The sequence below is a fragment of the Salmo salar genome, chromosome 13 (genome assembly GCF_965601325.2).
Source record: "Salmo salar chromosome 13, fSalSal1, whole genome shotgun sequence".
Taxonomy (NCBI): domain Eukaryota; kingdom Metazoa; phylum Chordata; class Actinopteri; order Salmoniformes; family Salmonidae; genus Salmo; species Salmo salar.
Window position 1 is genome coordinate 4,320,001 of NC_138303.1, and position 23,133 is coordinate 4,343,133.

General features: G+C 44.8%; 1 protein-coding gene across 1 annotated transcript; it reads left to right on the forward strand.

Moving 5' to 3' along the window:
• The first annotated feature begins 13,579 nt into the window (after positions 1–13,579).
• On the forward strand, positions 13,580–15,570 carry LOC106566322 (potassium voltage-gated channel subfamily A member 10-like). The gene has a single exon (XM_014134233.3). The coding sequence runs from the start codon at positions 13,580–13,582 to the stop codon at positions 15,515–15,517; it is 1,938 nt and encodes a 645-aa protein (XP_013989708.2). The 3' UTR covers positions 15,518–15,570.
• The last annotated feature ends 7,563 nt before the right edge of the window (positions 15,571–23,133 follow it).

The following is a 23,133-nucleotide window of genomic DNA, read 5'->3' on the forward strand; positions in this document are numbered from 1 at the left end:
CAGTTACAGTAGTCTAATCATGGACCAAGTCAGTTACAGTAGGTTTATCATGGACCAAGTCAGTTACAGTAGTTTTATCATGGACCAAGTCAGTTACAGTAGTTTTATCATGGACCAAGTCAGTTACAGTAGTTTTATCATGGACCAAGTCAATTACAGTAGTTTTATCATGGACCAAGTCAGTTACAGTAGTTTTATCATGGACCAAGTCAATTACAGTAGTTTTATCATGGACCAAGTCAGTTACAGTAGTTTTATCATGGACCAAGTCAGTTCAGTAGTCTAATCATGGACCAAGTCAGTTACAGTAGTTTTATCATGGACCAAGTCAGTTACAGTAGTTTTATCATGGACCAAGTCAGTTACAGTAGTTTTATCATGGACCAAGTCAATTACAGTAGTTTTATCATGGACCAAGTCAGTTACAGTAGTTTTATCATGGACCAAGTCAGTTACAGTAGTTTTATCATGGACCAAGTCAATTACAGTAGTTTTATCATGGACCAAGTCAGTTACAGTAGTTTTATCATGGACCAAGTCAGTTACAGTAGGAACTACATAGGCAGGTCATAGTCTACTATTAACTTTATAATTGTATTTAATCTACTGGCCATCTTTAGTTTTGTTAATGTATAGGGAGGTTATCAATCAGCATTTGCTCTGTAGGAATCTATCAATATTCCATCCATCTCTGCATCAAAATCAAATCAAATCAATTTGTATTTGTCACATGCGCCGAATACAACAGGTGTAGTGAAATGGTTACTTACAAGAACCTTAACCAACAACGCAGTTTTAAGAAAATAGCTTAAAAAAAGTATGAGTTAAAAATAACAAATAATTAAAGAGCTGCAGTAAAATAACAAAAGCAGGGCTATATACAGGGTATTATGGTACAGAGTCAATGTGGGGGCTATATACCGGGTATTACGGTACAGAGTCAATGTGGAGGCTATATACAGGATATTACGGTACAGAGTCAATGTGGAGGCTATATACAGGGTATTACGGTACAGAGTCATGTGGAGGCTATATACAGGGTATTACGGTACAGAGTCAATATACAGGGGGTACCAGTACAGAGTCAATATGGAGGCTATATACAGGGGGTACCAGTAGAGAGTCTATATACAGGGGGTACAGAGTTAATGTGGAGGCTATATACAGGTGGTACCAGTCTGAGTCAATGTGAGGGGGAACCAGTTAGTCAAGGTAATTGAAGTAATATGTACATCTAGATGGAGTTATTTAAAGTGACTATGCATAGATAATACCAGAGAGTAGCAGCCTCTGTGTACTTAATGGTGATGGCCTCCTTCAGTTTATGTACAGTTATATTACATTTTAGTCATTTCGCAGACACTCTTATCCAGAGCAACTTACAGTAGTGAATGCATACATTTCATGTATTCTTTTGTACTGGCCCCCCGTGGGAATCGAACCCACAACCCTGGCGTTGCACACACCAGGCTGGCATTGCAAACACGATGCTCTACCAACTGAGCCACAGGGAAAGCTACAATGCCATTGGAATGTATTCAGAACTTTTTACTTTTTCCACATGTTGTTATATTACAGCCTTATTCTAAAAGTAATGTTTTTCCTCATCAATCAACATACAACACCTCATAATGACATCACAATACCCCATAATGACATCACAATACCCCATAATGACATCACAATACCCCATAATGACATCACAACACCCCATAATGACATCACAATACCCCATAATGACATCACAACACCCCATAATGACATCACAATACCCCATAATGACATCACAATACCCCATAATGACATCACAACACCCCATAATGACATCACAATACCTCATAATGACAAAGAGTAAACCGTTTATTTTTTTATTTATTTTTTGCAAATGTATTAAAAATGAAAAAAAAGAAAGAGTTCAGACCTTTTGTAATGAGACTCGAAATTGAGCTCAGAGCAAAAATCAACTCATGAGATCAATGGAAATGTCTGCTGAGCTCTGAGACTGGATTGTGTCGAGGCACAGATCTGGGGAAGAACAAAGTGGCCTCCATCATTAATATATGGAAAAAAAATGGAACCACCAAGACTCGGGGGAGAAGGGCCTTAGTCAGGGAGGTGACCAAGAACCCGATGGACACTCTGACAGAGCTCCAGAGTTCCTCTGTGGAGATGGGAGAACCTTCCAGAAGGACAACCATCTCTGTAGCACTCCACCAATCAGGCCTTTATGGACGAAATGTCAGACGAAAGCCACTCCTCAGTAAAAGACACATGACAGCCCACTTGGAGTTTGCCAAAAGGAACCTAAAGGACTCTCAGACCATGAAACAAGATTCTCTGGTCTGATGAAACCAAGATTGAACTCTTTGGCCTGAATGCTAAGCGTCACGTCTGGAGGAAACCTGACACAATCCCTACGGTGAAGCATGGTGGTGGCAGCATCATAGTGTGGGGATGTTTTTCAGCTTCAGGGACTGGGACACTAGTCAGGATCAAGATAATTATAAACAGACCAAAGTACAGAGAGATCCCTGATGAAAACCTGCTCCAGAGCGCTCAGGACCTCATACTAGGGTGAAGGTTCACCTTCCAACAGGAAAACGACCCTAAGCACACAGCCAAGACAACACAGGAGTGGCTTCGGGACAAGTCTTTAAATGTCCTTGAATGGCCCAGCCAGAGCCTGGACTTGAACACGATCTAACATCTCTGGAGAGACCATAAAGATAGCTGTGTAGCAACGCTCCCCATCCAACCTGACAGAGCTTGAGAGGATCTGCAGAGAAGAATCGGAGAAACTCCTCAAATACAGGTGTTCCATGCTTGTAGCGTCATACCCAAGAAGACTCGAGGCTGTAAATGCTGCCAAAGATGCTTTACTAAGTATTGAGTAAAGGGTCTGAATAATTATTTAAATGTGATATTTTTGCTTTGTCATTATGTATAGATCGATGAGGACAAAAACAAACTATTTAATCAATTTTAGAATAAGGCTGTAACGTAACAAAATGTGGAAAAAGGGAAAGGATCTGAATACTTTGTTACTGATTACAATTTTGGACAAGTAACTAGTAACTGTAATGGATTACATTTAGAAAGTAACCTACCTACTCCAGGAATAATAATATTTTCCCATTATCGGAGGCCGTCGACCATAACCCCGGTGAGAGTGAGCATATTCACTTTGTCATTGGGTGAGTCCACGTTGCCATGACGTCATGTTGTAGATCACCTTTTTATAGGCCTACATTAGATTCCAGACAAGCTATTATTTTATTTATCTCAGTTTGTCAACAGAGTGGGCCTACCCTTCTAATTTTTGTAGTAGGCCTATAGCCTATTATTAAAGATTCTGATAATGTTTCCAGACATGTAAATTGTAAATTTTTTTGGATAAAATGTGTTTGTAAAAGGCCACATTTTTTTCCCGGATCCTCCTAAAATATGTCCCTCTAGTTGGGGCTGAGCTGCTTCCCTCATACACCTCCTATGATGTTGAGTATGTTCTTATGTTTGTTTACAGTCGGACTCGGACAATCAGCCTGTTTTGTCAGCGGTGTTGCTGTAAGCAGTTGTAATTTGTGTAGTTGCGCTGTCTACTTGACAACAGGCCTAATAACAACTTGTTTGCCAAAGGGAAATTGGTCACATTTAACCTGTATTATGTATTAATGACCTCTTGAACGTGAAGGGAAAAATGTACATTTCCACCGAAATAGACCCAAGAGTCATTATTTTTCTTGAGATGGCTATAGACAACAACTGGTACATAGTTTTAGAAACTTCCGGAACTCATCTTTATGAGGCGATTTATTTTTTGTAAATCTTGGTGGGGCAAACACATTTTTTTTTAGATACATTCCAGCAAAGCCACGACACAACACAACAAAACACAACACGACACTAAACAATACATTAATTGCACCATAACGGTGACAAACGGTGCCCACAAACTGTTAAAGCTGTCCCAACAGCAGAGTCCCAACACCTTACCACTGCTACACCTGGCTATCAGAAGATCCTTGTCTGGCAGCGAAACAGTTCATTCAGCCTCATTTACTGCCTTTTAAAAAAACTTTTTTTTCTTTAACCTTTATTTAACTAGGTTAAGAACAAATTCTTCTTTACAATGATGGCCTACCCCGGCCAAATCCAGACGACACTGGGCCAATTGTGCCCCGCCCTATGGGACTCCCAATCACAGGCGGGTGTGATACAGCCCAGATTCGAACCAGGGACGGTAGTGACGCCTCTTGCACTGAGATGCAGTGCCTTAGACCGCTACGCCACTCGGGAGCAAAACATTTTCTGGCAGCGATGGGATAGCTGATATGGCTGACTTGCTTAAACAAATTTGGTTTCTACTGACAATTGAGATGTACAAGCTATGGCACATTTTATTATCAAAATGTTTCATCAAAGTCTGGCATTCTCTGACTTTACGGTGCTTTCAAGACAACTGCGAACTCTGAAAAAAAACAAAGCTGAATCATGACGTCAGTGATCTTCAGGTTGGAGCTCTAGAAAGAGGTTCCCGACTTGGAATTTCGAGTTGGATGACCGTTCAAAATGTATTTTCCCAGTCGTAGCTAGTTTTTTCCCCCTGAGTTCCCAGTTCCAAGTTTCCAGTTGTTTTGAACGTGGCAGAAGGCATGCTGGATTGACAGCATGGCCAATGTTGAATGTTTATCCTTTTAATCTTGGAAAAGAGACCCTTAAACCAAGACTTGGACAACACACCCTCTCTACTGAATAGCAGGCTAGTGAACGCTTTGCAGTGCTTGCAGTTAGCCACTGATTACTTCTAAACCACTCATTGATGAATTTGTGATTTCCAACTTGTTGTGTAATGTTTATGTCCAATGGCCGATGAGCACCGATACGTTTTATCTATAATTTCTCTTCATATGACAAGGATTGAAAAGGAGGCCAGTAGATTGTTGATTTGATTCATGATGACTGCTAGCTAAGATTTGTAAAGTATGATGTTGACATTATCAGTCCAATCAAAGCTACTGTAGATATAACGTGATTTGACATTATTTTATCGGTGGCCAATGACCTTGAGCCTTCTTGGATGGGCACTTCTAATGTAACTCTATGGCAGCACCCAAGAGGCTTGAATTTTCGAGCTCTCCCCATATATTTTGCGGTGACATAGTGTCCCCATGAGTGACAGATCACTGAGCCAATCACGGCGCAACTAGAGAACATTACCAACCCCTGTGCTCTGTATTTTCCCGCTGGCTGCCCCTCCACCACAGAAAGCACTGAGCTGGGCTGAAACACCTGTATATTCCTCTGGCTGCCCCTCCACCACAGAAAGCACTGAGCTAGGCTGAAACACCTGTATATTCCTCTGGCTGCCCCTCCACCACAGAAAGCACTGAGCTGGGCTGAAACACCCGTATATTCCTCTGGCTGCCCCTCCACCACAGAAAGCACTGAGCTAGGCTGAAACACCCGTATATTCCTCTGGCTGCCCCTCCACCACAGAAAGCACTGAGCTGGGCTGAAACACCCGTATATTCCTCTGGCTGCCCCTCCACCACAGAAAGCACTGAGCTGGGCTGAAACACCTGTATATTCCTCTGGCTGCCCCTCCACCACAGAAAGCACTGAGCTAGGCTGGAACACCTGTATATTCCTCTGGCTGCCCCTCCACCACAGAAAGCACTGAGCTGGGCTGAAACACCTGTATATTCCTCTGGCTGCCCCTCCACCACAGAAAGCACTGAGCTGGGCTGAAACACCTGTATATTCCTCTGGCTGCCCCTCCACCACAGAAAGCACTGAGCTAGGCTGAAACACCTGTATATTCCTCTGGCTGCCCCTCCACCACAGAAAGCACTGAGCTGGGCTGAAACACCTGTATATTCCTCTGGCTGCCCCTCCACCACAGAAAGCACTGAGCTATGCTGAAACACCTGTATATTGGAGCTGCTTTACTCAAGAAAGCAAAAACCAAATAGACCATGTTTGTAAACGGCTTTGTTAACTCAGTGATTATTTATTTTTTACATTCTTTGCAAACTGATATGTGACACGTATTAATGCCAAAATAACATGCAAAACAGGCTCTGCCCCACCTGCCCTGAATGACGGGTCGGCTTTCTCCTAAAATAGTTCTACATTTCTGAGGTGTTGTCACTTCTGAGGATACAAGCTCAAGTACATAGTGCACATATTATCAAAGATAAATCATATAGGATTTTATTCCTATTCAACAAAAGTGGAATTTGTCACGCTGGCATAAGGGATCGGGACAAAGATGCAGGAATGCGTAATAGTTTTTTTTTATTTACCCACATTACAGAGTGCCATGTAAAGGCACGGGGACGAAGACCAAACAAATACGTATACAAAATACAGGGTTGAGACCCAAACAAAAGAGCGAGGAGTACCTCGAATAAGTACACAATCGCACAATGATTATCACACGGGACGAGACCCGTAATCATCTGCACAATACACGCAGCACGAACGCCAAAAACAACATAGCACAGTTACACACACGACCCAACGGACATTGGAACAAAAAACAACAGCCCAATGGAAACCAAACGGCACATTTATACCATTACATTCAGGGAAACGGAGATCAGGTGTGCGTAATGACACAGTTCCGGAAGGAGCCGTGAGAAAATGACTTTAGAAATGCTTTCTAAATATAGAAACAATCACATTAATTGTAACGGTCGTCGTAGTAATTGGACCAAGGCGCAGCGGGTTGAGTGCTCATTTTAACTTTTATTGTGAACACGACTAATAAACAAAACAATAAACGAATGAACGAACAGTCTTGTAGGCTCACACAGCAGTACAAAGAACAACCTCCCACAATTCCTCTAACAAACACATTCCTAATTATAGGACCTTCAATCAGAGGCAACGATAGAAAGCTGCCTCCAATTGAAGGCCCCAATCCCAATTACCTAAACACAGATCTAAACACCCTAGAACATACATAGAAATATACAAACATAGAACAATGACCAAAACCCCGGAATACATAAATCAAACACCCCACTACATACACACACACCCCGAACCATACGAAACAAATACCCCCTGCCACGTCCTGACCAAACTATAATAACAAATAACCCCTTTACTGGTCAGGACGTGACATTTAATAAACGTCATAAAATAAGATTTCACATTTCTCATAACAGTAAAATAGATATGATCATATTTAGTGACAGTACAATATTATTTCATCTAACTGATGATAGAGACTTTTCTACCAAACGTCCGTTGAGCGGCGCAGAGACACCATACAAACTCCTTACAGCTTCATTACAACTTCAGCTTTGAAACTAAGAGCATTGTATTTGGGACAAATCATTCACTAAACCCTAAATCTCAACTGAATCTTTTAATAAATAATGTGGAATTGAGGATGGTGACGGTGACTAAACTGCTTGGAGTAGCCCTATATTTTAAAGATTGAAAAAACAAGTAAGGGGCCTAGACAGCTGCCCTGGGGAATACCTGATTCTACCTGGATTATGTTGGAGAGGCTTCCATTAAAGAACACCCTCTGTGTTCTGTTAGACGGGTAACTCTTTATTCACAATATAGCAGGGGGTGTAAAGCCATAACACAAAACCATCAGCAGACTATGATCGATAATGTCATTGATCGGCGCAGAGCCACCATTCAAGTGTGTGCAGACTCCTTACAACTTTGTTACAACTTCAGCTTTAAGGACAAAAAAGAGAAAGTGGTCTTGTTTAAATTCTACTAAATTATTTTTGTATTCCCCCCCATGCTATAAATCAATCTGAGATTAAACTGCTATTGATTGATCCGCTAGACTCCCTTTCACTGAGCTAAAATAAGAACGCTCCCATTTCATATGCACTATTGCGGCGCAGATACATAGGTTCACATGCACAGGAAATTGTCCCTTTGTATGGATAGGCCAGAAAATGTGACGTGACGCTACCTATCCAAAATAGACGATGTCCTTTTGTCTATGAACATGACAGCTGCGCTCGCAACAGCACATATATGAATCATGACAAGCAGTGATTTTTTTTGTGAGTGATGTTGCTCTGTTCACAGAGCACGCTGTACACACAAATATGGTTAGAACCGGTCCAGAACATAAAAGTCCACTGTATAGGGGATTATATAATGCAATGTGATTGCTCTCATTTTCACTGCACTATATCTGGGTACTGTTGCTCTATATTGGTTGGAAAATGTTGGCCAAGTCATTTTTATCTATACCTAGCCAGAGTTTCTACCTACGCCGCTGTGGTATATAATGGAGAGATCCGGTGACAGCAGATGGTGGTGTTTTACACTGCTGGGTCTGGCTTCCAAAATCTAATGGCATCTTTCTGTAAATGAGACCACATTAATCCTCACTGAGGGGGAGGAGGAGAGAGAGAGAGAGTGTGAGGGATAGTGGGAGGAGAATAGAGCAGGGGTGAGGGGGAACCAGGAGAGAAAGAGAGGAGGGTGTGTTTGAGAGAGACAGCGAGAGAAATAGAGTAGGGGTGAGGGGGAAATGGGAGAGAGAGAGAGAGAGAGAGAGGGGGAAGGAGAGGAATATAGAAAGAGGGAGACAGCGAGAGAGGAGAGAGAAAGAGGGAGACAGCGAGAGAGGAGAGAGAAAGAGGGAGACAGCGAGAGAGGAGAGAGAAAGAGGGAGACAGCGAGAGAGGACAGAAAAAGAGGGAGACAGCGAGAGAGGAGAGAGAAAGAGGGAGACAGCGAGAGAGGAGAGAGAAAGAGGGAGACAGCGAGAGAGGAGAGAGAGAAAGAGCGAGACAGCGAGAAAGGAGAGAGAAAGAGCGAGACAGCGAGAGAGGAGAGAGAAAGAGGGAATCATCGGTAGTAGAGTGATCTAGAGTAGGACAGACAATAAGATATAGTAACCATAGTTACTGAGCTCTGTCAGTCACAGCCATATACAGTGAGCTCTGTCAGTCACAGCCGTATACAGTGAGCTCTGTCAGTCACAACCATATACAGTGAGCTCTGTCAGTCACAGCCGTATACAGTGAGCTCTGTCAGTCACAGCCATATACAGTGAGTTCTGTCAGTCACAGTCATATACAGTGAGCTCTGTCAGTCACAGCCGTATACAGTGAGCTCTGTCAGTCACAGCCGTATACAGTGACCTCTGTCAGTCACAGCCGTATACAGTGACCTCTGTCAGTCACAGCCATATACAGTGAACTGTCAGTCACAGCCTTATACAGTGACCTCTGTCAGTCACAGCCATATACAGTGAGCTGTCAGTCACAGCCATATACAGTGAACTGTCAGTCACAGCCGTATACAGTGAGCTCTGTCAGTCACAGCCATTATACAGTGAGTTCTTTCAGTCACAGCCATATACAGTGAGCTCTGTCAGTCACAGCCATATACAGTGCCGTCGGAAAGTATTCAGATCCCCTGACTTTTTCGTCATTTTGTTACGTTATTCCTTATTCAAAAAAAAAAAATCCCCCCCCGTCATCAATCTACACACAATACCCCATAATGACATCACAATACCCCATAATGACATCACAATACCCCATAATGACATCACAATACCCCATAATGACAAAGCAAAAACAGGTTTACGAAATGTTTACCATTTTATAAAAAAGAAATATAACATTTACATAGCTTTTCAGACCCTTTACTCTGTACTTTATTTGAGGCACGTTTAGCAGCGATTACAGCCTCGAATCTTCTTGGGTATGATGCTCCAAGGTCCGCAAAGATGGACCTCGGAAAATTACAATTGCCTCAACAGTCTGATGGTATTAGAAGCTGGTCAACAGTCTGATGGTAATAGAAGCTGTTCAACAGTCTGATGATAATAGAAGCTGGTCAACAGTCTGATGGTAGTAGAAGCTGGTCAACAGTCTGATGGTAATAGAAGCTGTTCAACAGTCTGATGGTAATAGAAGCTGGTAAACAGTCTGATGGTAATAGAAGCTGTTCAACAGTCTGATGGTAATAGAAGCTGTTCAACAGTCTGATGGTAATAGAAGCTGGTCAACAGTCTGATGGTAATAGAAGCTGGTCAACAGTCTGATGGTAATAGAAGCTGGTCAACAGTCTGATGGTAATAGAAGCTGGTCAACAGTCTGATGGTAATAGAAGCTGTTCAACAGTCTGATGGTAATAGAAGCTGGTCAACAGTCTGATGGTAATAGAAGCTGGTCAACAGTCTGATGGTAATAGAAGCTGTTCAACAGTCTGATGGTAATAGAAGCTGTTCAACAGTCTGATGGTGATAGAAGCTGGTCAACAGTCTGATGGTAATCGAAGCTGGTCAACAGTCTGATGATCTGGTAATAGAAGCTGCTCAACAGTCTGATGGTAATAGAAGCTGGTCAACAGTCTGATGGTAATAGAAGCTGTTCAACAGTCTGATGGTCTGGTAATAGAAGCTGGTCAACAGTCTGATGGTAATAGAAGCTGGTCAACAGTCTGATGGTAATAGAAGCTGGTCAACAGTCTGATGGTAATAGAAGCTGGTCAACAGTCTGATGGTAATAGAAGCTGTTCAACAGTCTGATGGTCTGGTAATAGAAGCTGGTCAACAGTCTGATGGTAATAGAAGCTGGTCAACAGTCTGATGGTAATAGAAGCTGGTCAACAGTCTGATGGTAATAGAAGCTGTTCAACAGTCTGGTGGTAATAGAAGCTGGTCAACAGTCTGGTGGTAATAGAAGCTGGTCAACAGTCTGATGGTAATAGAAGCTGGTCAACAGTCTGATGGTAATAGAAGCTGGTCAACAGTCTGATGGTAATAGAAGCTGTTCAACAGTCTGATGGTAATTGAAGCTGTTCAACAGTCTGATGGTAATAGAAGCTGTTCAACAGTCTGATGGTCTGGTAATAGAAGCTGTTCAACAGTCTGATGGTAATAGAAGCTGTTCAACAGTCTGATGGTAATAGAAGCTGTTCAACAGTCTGATGGTGATAAAAGCTGTTCAACAGTCTGATGGTAATAGAAGATGTCCAACAGTCTGATGGTAATAGAAGCTGGTCAACAGTCTGATGGTAATAGAAGCTGTTCAACAGTCTGATGGTAATAGAAGCTGGTCAACAGTCTGATGGTAATAGAAGCTGGTCAACAGTCTGATGGTAATAGAAGCTGGTCAACAGTCTGATGGTAATAGAAGCTGGTCAACAGTCTGATGGTAATAGAAGCTGTTCAACAGTCTGATGGTAATAGAAGCTGGTCAACAGTCTGATGGTAATAGAAGCTGGTCAACAGTCTGATGGTAATAGAAGCTGTTCAACAGTCTGATGGTAATAGAAGCTGTTCAACAGTCTGATGGTGATAGAAGCTGGTCAACAGTCTGATGGTAATCGAAGCTGGTCAACAGTCTGATGATCTGGTAATAGAAGCTGCTCAACAGTCTGATGGTAATAGAAGCTGTTCAACAGTCTGATGGTCTGGTAATAGAAGCTGGTCAACAGTCTGATGGTAATAGAAGCTGGTCAACAGTCTGATGGTAATAGAAGCTGGTCAACAGTCTGATGGTAATAGAAGCTGGTCAACAGTCTGATGGTAATAGAAGCTGTTCAACAGTCTGATGGTCTGGTAATAGAAGCTGGTCAACAGTCTGATGGTAATAGAAGCTGGTCAACAGTCTGATGGTAATAGAAGCTGGTCAACAGTCTGATGGTAATAGAAGCTGTTCAACAGTCTGGTGGTAATAGAAGCTGGTCAACAGTCTGGTGGTAATAGAAGCTGGTCAACAGTCTGATGGTAATAGAAGCTGGTCAACAGTCTGATGGTAATAGAAGCTGGTCAACAGTCTGATGGTAATAGAAGCTGTTCAACAGTCTGATGGTAATTGAAGCTGTTCAACAGTCTGATGGTAATAGAAGCTGTTCAACAGTCTGATGGTCTGGTAATAGAAGCTGTTCAACAGTCTGATGGTAATAGAAGCTGTTCAACAGTCTGATGGTAATAGAAGCTGTTCAACAGTCTGATGGTGATAAAAGCTGTTCAACAGTCTGATGGTAATAGAAGCTGTCCAACAGTCTGATGGTAATAGAAGCTGTTCAACAGTCTGATGGTAATAGAAGCTGTTCAACAGTCTGATGGTAATAGAAGCTGTTCAACAGTCTGATGGTAATAGAAGCTGGTCAACAGTCTGATGGTAATAGCAGCTGTTCAACAGTCTGATGGTAATAGAAGCTGGTCAACAGTCTGATGGTAATAGAAGCTGGTCAACAGTCTGAAGGTAATAGAAGCTGGTCAACAGTCTGATGGTAATAGAAGCTGGTCAACAGTCTGATGGTAATAGAAGCTGGTCAACAGTCTGATGGTGATAGAAGCTGGTCAACAGTCTGATGGTAGTAGAAGCTGGTCAACAGTCTGATGGTAATAGAAGCTGGTCAACAGTCTGATGGTAATAGAAGCTGTTCAACAGTCTGATGGTAATAGAAGCTGTTCAACAGTCTGATGGTAATAGAAGCTGGTCAAGAGTCTGATGGTAATAGAAGCTGTTCAACAGTCTGATGGTAATAGAAGCTGGTCAACAGTCTGATGGTAATAGAAGCTGTTCAACAGTCTGATGGTCTGGTGATAGAAGCTGGTCAACAGTCTGATGCTAATAGAAGCTGGTCAACAGTCTGATGGTGATAGAAGCTGGTCAACAGTCTGATGGTAATAGAAGCTGGTCAACAGTCTAAATGGAAATAGAAGCTGGGCAACAGTCTGATGGTAATAGAAGCTGTTCATCAGTCTGATGGTAATAGAAGCTGTTCATCAGTCTGAATGTTTATCTTTCATAATTGTATCTGTTATACTTGGATGTGTAGTGCGAGTGTTTGCTGCTGGCATGTCATGCCTAAGTTTTCTAATTTTGCCAATGAAAAAAATCATTAACGTAATTGGCAATGTCAGTGGGTTTTCCGATGAATGAGCCTGTGTGTGTGCCAAGCATCATGGTTTCAGCGTCAAGCGATTAAAACCGGTGGTGACAGGGCTGTCAGTGAATGTGCTGTCAGCAGCAAACATGTCAGACATACAAACTAACATGCTCATTCTCTCTCTCTCTCTCTCTCTCTCTCTCTCTCTCTCTTTCTCCCCCCCCCCCCCCCCCCCCCCCCACCCACTGCAGGTATGAGAAGGAGAGGGTGTGTGTAGCAGATGTGATGAAGCATCTGTTGACTGCTGGAAAGCCCTTCACTCTGTTACCCTGAAGACTGCTTCCATCTCTGGGAATTAGAGCCTGAAGACACTGGCCCTTTGATAGGCAGCTGGGGTCTACCGTTCTGTGGGTCTTCTCACCTGGACAGAGGGCTTTGGATCTAACACTCCTGGACTAGACTTGCCTGGAAGGGGCCTACAATGGTCTACACTTCCTGTCCTCCCTCTCTCTGGAACCTGTGTTAAAGGTCTAGGTCTCTTGGACTAGTCTACTCTGGTCTACACCTCTAGTCCTCTGAGTGTCCTGGGACGTGTTTTAAGGACCAGGGTCTAGGTGTACTTGCAGCAACAGCAGTACTAGTACTAGTAGTAGTAGTAATAGTAGTAGTAGTAGTAATAGTAGTAGTAGTATTAGCAGTTGTAGTAGCCCCCCCAGCAGCAGCAGCAGCCATGGAGGCGGCTCTAGTGGACTTTGAGAGTCTGGACGACTCCAAACTGGAAGATGAGGTGGATAACCCAGACAACACGGACGAGACCACGACCCTGACGGTCGACATGCCCCCCGAAAACTGCTCCATCCACGACTCCCATCACCTCCTTTCCCCTCAGCCCAACCTCACATCCACCCCCCAGCACCACTACCCCTCCGAACACTCCTCCCACCACATCCTTTCCCCTCAGCCCAACCTCACATCCACCCCCCAGCACCACTACCCCTCCGAACACTCCTCCCACCACCTCCTTTCCCCTCAGCCCAACCTCACATCCACCCCCCAGCATCACTACCCCTCTGAACACTCCTCCCACAGGAGGAATACCTCCCCTTGCCCGTACCCCTCCCCCAATACTCTGGATGTGCCCCAGTCACCCGTCATGCCACCCCACAGCAGGAGGGGGCGTCCTAGCTGTGCCAGCATGATCACCAACTGGAAGTTGCTGCTGAGTAGCGAGACCCATATGCAGAGCGAGACCATCTTCAGCCGGCTGGCTAAGGAGTGCTGCGAGGATGTGTTCGTGGATAAGACGGGTCTAGACGACGGAGACCAGAAGGTCATCATCAACATCGCCGGGCTACGCTTTGAGACGCAGCTCAAAACGCTCGATCAGTTCCCTGAGACCCTTCTGGGGGACGCTATGAAGAGGATGGACTACTTTGACCCCATGAGGAATGAGTATTTCTTTGACAGGAACCGGCCCAGCTTCGATGGCATCCTGTACTACTACCAGTCAGGAGGGAAGATACGTCGGCCGGCCAACGTTCCGCTGGATGTGTTTGCTGATGAGATCGTGTTCTATGAGCTGGGGAGCGACGCCATGGAGCAGTTCAGAGAGGACGAGGGCTTCATCAAGGAAGTGGAGATCCCTCTCCCGACTAATGAGATGTACCGGCAGTTCTGGCTGCTGTTCGAGTACCCCGAGAGTTCCAACGCAGCACGCGGCGTGGCGCTGGTCTCTGTGTTTGTCATCGTTATCTCCATCATCATCTTCTGTATGGAGACGCTACCGGAGTTCCGGGATAACTCCCTGGACCCCGTCCTACCCACAACCGTCACGAATCTGATGCCTTTCAATGGGAACCAATCGCTGGGTGGCCTCGGGACCTTGTTCCCGCCCTCGGCCACACCCAAAACCATCACCTCCACGTTCTCCGACCCGTTCTTCCTCATTGAGACGGCCTGCATCGTCTGGTTCTTCTTCGAACTGGTTGTGCGCTTCGTGGTCTGTCCCTCCAAGAGCAACTTCTTCCACAACCTCATGAACATCATCGACATTGTCTCCATCATCCCGTACTTCGTCACCTTGGTAACGGAGCTGGTCACCACCCCGGACCAGAACTCCAGCCAGAACATGTCCCTGGCCATCCTTCGTATCATCCGTCTGGTCAGGGTGTTCAGAATCTTCAAGCTGTCCAGACACTCCAAGGGGCTCCAGATCCTGGGCCAGACCCTGAAGGCCAGCATGCGGGAGCTTGGCCTTCTCATATTCTTCCTCTTTATTGGAGTCATCCTCTTCTCCAGTGCCATCTACTTTGCTGAAGTGGACGAGCCCAGCACACAGTTCGTCAGCATACCTGACGGCTTCTGGTGGGCCGTGGTCACCATGACTACGGTGGGCTATGGGGACATGTGTCCGATCACCATGGGCGGTAAGATGGTGGGGACGCTGTGCGCCATCGCTGGTGTGCTGACCATCGCCTTACCCGTCCCCGTCATCGTGTCCAACTTCAACTACTTCTACCACCGGGAGACGGAGGCGGAGGACAAGCAGCCGATGGCGGATGCAGCAAAGCTGGCCATGAAGGCCTCAGAAGAGAGTAAACATGGGAGTAGCACCTCTCTGAACAAGACCAACGGGACCTGGCAGGGTGAAAAGCTCACTGGCCTCTGAGATTTACAGAGACTGACAGGTCCACTGTAGAAGAGACAATGTGTGACAGAGAGACACAGATACACTGACCTGTCCACTGACTGGGGCAGATAGATATAGACTGACCTGTCCATTGTCTGGGGCAGATCGATATAGACTGAGCTGTCCACTGTCTGGGGCAGAGAGCTATAGACTGACCTGTCCACTTGTCTGGGGCAGAGAGCTATAGACTGACCTGTCCACTGTCTGGGGCAGAGAGCTATAGACTGACCTGTCCACTTGTCTGGGCAGAGAGCTATAGACTGACCTGTCCATTGTCTGGGGCAGAGAGCTATAGACTGACCTGTCCATTGTCTGGGGCAGAGAGCTATAGACTGACCTGTCCATTGTCTGGGGCAGAGAGCTATAGACTGACCTGTCCACTGTCTGAGGCAGATAGATATAGACTGATCTGTCCACTGTCTGGGGCAGAGAGCTATGACGACCTGCCACGCGGGGGGGCTGCTGCCGCACTTGTCTGGGGCAGAGAGCTATAGACTGACCTGTCCACTGTCTGGGGAAGAGAGCTATACACTGACCTGTCCACTTGTCTGGGGCAGAGAGATATAGACTGACCTGTCCACTGTCTATGGTAGATAGATATAGACTGAGCTGTACACTGTCTGGGGCAGATAGATATAGACTGACCTGTCCATTGTCTGGGGCAGATAGATATTGACTGACCTGTCCACTGTCTAGGGTAGATAGATATAGACTGAGCTGTCCACTGTCTGGGGCAGAGAGAATTAGACTGATCTGTCCACTGTCTGGGGCAGAGAGCTATAGACTGACCTGTCCACTGTCTGGGGCAGAGAGCTATAGACTGACCTGTCCACTGTCTGGGGCAGATAGATATTGACTGACCTGTCCACTGTCTGGGGCAGAGAGCTATAGACTGACCTGTCCACTATGGAAGATTGAGACAGAGAAAGGCAGAGCTGTGAGACACACACAACTAATTCCCTCCTGTCCTCTGGGAGAAAGACATAAAGTCTCCCCTGTGGGAAGACACAGTTACACCGGCACTTTACTCTCAGATAAGACGGTAGGGAAACCATTTTTTTAAATGACAGAAAGTGTTAGGTTTGATAGATCATGCATGGAGTCGTTGTGTTACTTGTCATGAAAATTATATTTCGTATTTTTTTTTATATTGTATAATAAACAACTCTTACCTCAGTGCAAATAGTGACCGTTAACTATGTTAAACACATAGTAACTGGTAACAAATCAATCAAATACAATCAAATCACATTTTATTTGTCACATGTGCCGAATACAACAGGTTACTGTGAGATGCTTACTTACAAGCTCTTAACCAACAATGCAGTTTCAAGAAATAGACTTAAGAAAATATTTACTAAATAAACTAAAGTAAAAAAAAAAAAATAAAAAAAAAAAGTAATACAAGAAGATTACATAAGAATAATGAGGTTATGTACAAGGGGTACCGAGTCAATGTGCGGGGGTACATGTTAGTCGGGGTAATTTGTAAAGTGACTATGCATATATAATGAACAGCAGTGCCATTTGATTAATTGTTCAGCAGTCTAGAAGCTGTTAAGGAGCCTTTTGGTCCAAGACTTGGCGCTCCAGTATCACTTGCCGTGCGGTAGCAGAGAAAACAGTCTATGACTTGACAATTTGTTGGACCTTCCTCTGACACTGCATATTATATAGGTCCTGGATGTCAGGAAGCTAGGCCCCAGTGATGTACTGGATCGTACGCATTACCCTCTGTAGCGCCTTACGGTCGGATGCCGAGCAGTTGCCATACCAGGCGGTGATGCAACCGGTCAGGATGCTCTCGATGGTGCAGCTGTATACATTTTTGAGGATCTTGGGACCCATGCCAAATGTTTCAGTCTCCTGAGGGGGAATAGGTTTTGTCGTGCCCTCTTCACAACTGTCTTGGTGTGTTTGGACCATGATAGTTTGTTGGTGATGTGGACACCAAGGAACTTTAAACTCTCGAACTGCTCCACTTCAGCCCCGTCGATGTTAATGGGGACCTGTTCGGCCCTCCTTTTCCTGTAGTCCACAATCAGCTCCTTTGTCTTGCTCACATTGAGGGAGAGGTTGTTATGCTGGCACCACACTGCGAGGTCTCTGACCTCCTCCCTATAGGCTCGCTCATTGTTGTTGGTGATCAGGCCTACCACAGTTGTGTCGTCATCAAACTTAATGATGGTGTTGGAGTCGTGCCTGGCTATGCAGTCGTGGGTGAACAGGGAGTACTGGAGGGGACTAAGCACACACCCCTGAGGGGCCTGAGTGTTGAAGATTAGCATGGAAGATGTGTTGTTGCCTACTCTAACCACCTGGGGGCGGCCCGTCAGGAAGTCGTGGATCCAGTTGCAGAGGGAGGTGTTTAGTCCCAGGATCCTTAGCTTAGTGATGAGCTTGGAGGGCACTATGGTGTTGAACGCTGAGCTGTAGTCAATGAACAGCATTCTCACATAGGTGTTTCTTTTGTCCAGGTGGGAAAGGGCAATGTGGAGTGTGATTGAGATTGCGTCATCTGTGGATCTGTTGGTGCGGTATGCGAATTGAAGGGGGTTTAGGGTTTCCAGATGATGGTGTTGATGTGAGCCATGACCAGCCTTTCAAAGCACTTCATGTCTACCTATGTGAGTGCTACAGGGTGGTAATCATTTAGGTAGGTTACCTTCGCTTTCTTGGGCAAAGGGACTATGGTGGTCTGTTTGATACATGTACAGTACCAGTCAAAAGTTTTAGAACACCTACTCATTCAAGGGTTTATCTTTATTTTTTACTATTTTCTACATTGTAGAATAATAGTGAAGACATCAAAACTATGAATAACACATATGGAATCATGTAGTAACCAAAACAGTGTTAAACAAATCAAAATACATTAATGACTTAATGACTGCTTTGCACACTATTAGTATTCTCTCAACCAGCTTCATGAGGTTGTCACCTGGAATGCATTTCAATTAACAGGTGTGCCTTGTTAAAAGTAAATTTGTGGAATATCTTTCGTTCTTAACGCTTTTGAGCCAATCAGTTGTGTTGTGACAAGGTAGGGGTGGTATACAGAAGATAGCCCTATTTGGTAAAAGACCAAGTCCATATTATGGCAAGAACAACTCAAATAAGCGGCTTTGTGAATGTTAACCTGTTTAAAGGTCTTGCTCACATTAGCTACGGAGAGCATGATCACACAGTCGTCCGGAACAGCTGGTGCTCTCATGTATTCTTCAGTGTTGATTGCCTCGAAGCGAGCATAAAAGGCATTTAACTCGTCTGGTAGGCTCGCGTCACTGGGCAGCTTGCGGCTGGGTTTCCCTTTGTAGTCCGTAATAGTTTTCAAGCCCTGCCACATCCGGCAGGCATCAGAGCCGGTGTAGCAAGATTCAATCTTATCTTATCTTATCTTATCTTACCTGTATTGACGGCATATATATATTTATTTATTTATTTAACCTTTATTTAACCAGGTAGGCAAGTTGAGAACAAGTTCTCATTTACATCTGCGATCTAGCCAAGAATAAAGCAAAGCAGTTCGACACATACAACAACACAGAGCTACACATGGAATAAACAAAACATACAGTCAAAAATACAGAAGAAAATCTATATACAGTGTGTGCAAATGAGGTAAGAAAAGGGAGGTTAGCCAATAAATAGGCCATGGTGGCGAAGTAATTACAATATACCAATTAGACACTAGAGTGATTGATGTGCAGAAGATGAATGTGCATGTCACGTCCTGGCCAGTATAAGGGTTAATTGTTATTGTAGTGTGGTCAGGACATGGCAGAGGGTATTTGTTTTATGTGGTTCAGGGTGGTGTGTTAGTTAGGAGGGCGTTTGATTTATTATTTCCGGGTTTTGAGTTATGGTCTATGTTTATGTATTTCTATGTGTAGTCTAGTGAGTGTGTTTCTATGTTGAGTTAATTGGGGTGGACTTCCAATTGAAGGCAGCTGTTTGGTGTAGCCTTTGATTGGAAGTCCTATATTAGTTGGGTGTGTTTGTCTTGTATTTGTGGGAGATTGTTTTTGCATTGCGTGTTTTTGTGAGCCTGCAAAACTGTCATTGATCGTGCTTATTGTTTTCTTGGTTTTTTTTCGTGTTCAACGTTCGTTAATAAATTAAGAAAATGAACACCAACTCTGCTGCATATTGGTCCACCTTTTCAGGCGACGATTTCGCTATATCGTCCTCCGACGAAGAAAGCCGTGACAGAATCTCCCACCAAACCAGGACCAAGCAGCAGAGGAAGGAGCAGAGGAATTGTGATTTGGACAATCGGGAGAGATGGACATGGGAGCAGGTTATGGCCGGAGAAGGCCCATGGAGTAAGGCTGGTATGAACCGGGAACGTTTCTGAGGGACACGACTGGCGTATAAGCACGAGAGGCACCCCCAATACATTTTTTGGGGGGGGCACACGGGTAGTTTGGCTAGGCCTAGGAAGAGCCGGAAGCCAGCTACCCGTGGTTATATGAAGGAGTGTATGAGGTGGAGAGCGCCATGTTTCGCTGAGGAGCGCACTAACTCACCCATACGCGCGCACAGTCCGGTGCGCGTTATTCCAGCCCCTCGCAGGTGCCGTGCTAGAGCGGGCATCCAGCCTGGTAGGAGGATGCCTGCGCAGCGCATCTGGTCGCCGGTACGCCTCCGAGGACCAGGCTACCCAACTCCCGCTCTACGCACGGCTACCATCAGGCCCCTGCACAACCCAGTCCGCCCTGTACAAGCACCCCGCTCGTGCAGGGCTACTAGTTCCATCCATCCAGGACGGGTTGTGCAGGAGGTTAGATCAAGACCGCCTGTGCGCCTCCATAGCCCTGGGTTTCCAGCTCCTGTCTCTCGTGCGGACCCGGAAGTGCGTCAACCCAGTCCGACTCGTCCTGTGCCCGCTCCCTGCACTAGCCTGGAGGTGCGTGTTCCCAATCTGGTACGCCCAGTACCAGCACCACGCACCAGGCTTCAAGTGCGTAAACCCAGCCTCGCCAGTCAACAGTCACCAGAGCTGCCCGCCAGTCAACAGTCACCAGAGCTGCCCGCCAGTCAACAGTCACCAGAGCTGCCCGCCAGTCAACAGTCACCATTGCGTGTTTTTGTGAGCCTGCAAAACTGTCATTGGTCGTGCTTATTGTTTTCTTGTTTTTTTTCGTGTTCAACGTTCGTTAATAAATTAAGAAAATGAACACCAACTCTGCTGCATATTGGTCCACCTTTTCAGACGACGATTTCGCTATATCGTCCTCTGACGAAGAAAGCCGTGACAGTGCAAGTAGAGATACAGGGGTGCAAAGGAGCAAGATAAGTAAATAAATACAGTATGGGGATGAGGTAGTTGGATGGGCTATTTACAGATGGGCTATGTACAGGTGCAGTGATCTGTGAGCTGCACTGACAGCTGGTGCTTAAAGCTAGTGTATTTATTTATTTATTTATTTTGCTCCTTTGCACCCCATTATTTCTATTTCTACTTTGCACTTTCTTCTACTACAAATCTACCATTCCAGTATTTTACTTGCAATATTGTATTTACTTTGCCACCATGGCCTTTTTTGCCTTTACCTCCCTTATCTCACCTCATTTGCTCACATTGTATATAGACTTATTTTTCTACTGTATTGTTGAATGTATGTTTGTTTTACTCCATGTGTAACTCTGTGTTGTATGTGTCCAACTGCTTAGCTTTATCTTGGCCAGGTCGCAATTGTTAATGCAAACTTTTTCTCAACTTGCCTACCTGGTTAATTAAAGGTGAAATAAAATAAAATAAATTAAATTGGCAGCAGAGAACTGGAAGGAAAGGCGGCAAAAGAAGGAATTGGCTTTGGGGGTGACTAGAGAGATATACCTGCTGGAGCGCATGCTACGGGTGCTGCTATGGTGACCAGTGAGCTGAGATAAGGCAGGGCCTTACCTATCAGAGACTTGTAGATGACCTGAAGCCAGTGGTTTTGTCGACGAGTATGAAGCGAGGGCCAGCCAACGAGAGCGTACAGGTCGCAGTGGTGGGTAGTATATGTGGCTTTGGTGACTAAACGGATGGCACTGTGATAGACTGCATCCAGTTTGTTGAGTAGAGTGTTGGGGGGCTATTTTGTAAATGACATCGCCGAAGTCGAGGATCGGTAGGATGGTCAGTTTTACAAGGGTATGTTTGGCAAAGAAGGGCCAGAAGTATACAGAAGTATACTACCCCTATGGGCCTTATAAGCATCTGGATTAGATTATTTTTGTACGCGTCTCTGTGTGTGAAGTAAAGGTGGTCTAAAGTTTTTTTTAACTCTGGTTGACTTTCTGGGTGAAATGAGGTAAAACGTATTTAAATTTACCTGCATTAAAATCCCCGGCCACTAGGAGCGGCGCTTCTGGATGAGAATTTTCTTGTTTGCTTATGGCCTTAAACAGCTCATTGAGTGAGGTTCTTGTCAATAACTGCTGGTGTGTAATGTCTCAAATTAAAGACTTCTCGAGGTATTACTCGCCTGAGGTAGAATACCTCATGATAAGCTGTAGAACACAGAAGTGCACTACCCCTACGGACCCTGGTCTATAGTAGTGTACTACCCCTATGGGCCCTGGTCTAAAGTAGTGCACATAGTACTGTACTACCCCTATGGGCCGTGGTCTATAGTAGTGTACTACCCCTATGGGCCCTGGTCTAAAGTCGTGCACTACCCCTATGGGCCCTGGTCTATAGTAGTGTACTACCCCTATGGGCCCTGGTCTAAAGTCGTGCACTACCCCTATGGGCCCTGATCTATAGTAGTGTACTACCCCTATGGGCCCTGGTCTAAAGTAGTACACTACCCCTATGGGCCCTGGTCTAAAGTAGTGTACTACCCCTATGGGCCCTGGTCTATAGTAGTGCACTACCCCTATGGGCCCTGGTCTAAAGTAGTGCACTACCCCTATGGGCCCTGGTCTAAAGTACTACACTACCCCTATGGGCCCTGGTCACTACCCCTATGGGCCCTGGTCTAAAGTAGTGACCTACGCCTATATGCCACGCCCTGATCTGTTTCACCTGTCTTTGTGCTTGTCTCCACCGCCCTCCAGGTGTCGGCCATCAACCCCATTATTGCCTGTGTATTTAAACCTGTGCTCTCTGTTTGTCTGACATGGTTATGACAAGTGTCATAACGTGTTATGACGCTGGGTGTCAAGTAAAGTGCTACCATGAACAATCGATATCATAACAGCTGAGATAACCTGTTATAATATGTTCATAACAGCTGAAATAACTTTTCATAACACTGTCATGACCCATATATACTGTTGCTGGTTTTGACTCCTACATATAGTAAATTCAGAAAGTATTCAGACCCCTTCCCTTTTTCCACAGTTTGTTGCGTTAGAGCATTACTCTAAAGTGAATTCAATAAAACATTTTCCTTATCAATCTATACAAAATAACCCACAATGACAAAGAGAAAACAGGTTGTTAGACATTTTTGCAAAAACCAAAATAATTTACTTTATTTACATAAATATTCTGACCCTTTTCTATGAGACTCGAAATTGAGCTCAAGTGCATCCTGTTTCCATTGATCCTCCTTGAGATGTTTTACAACTTCATTGGAGTCCACCTGTGGTAAAATCAA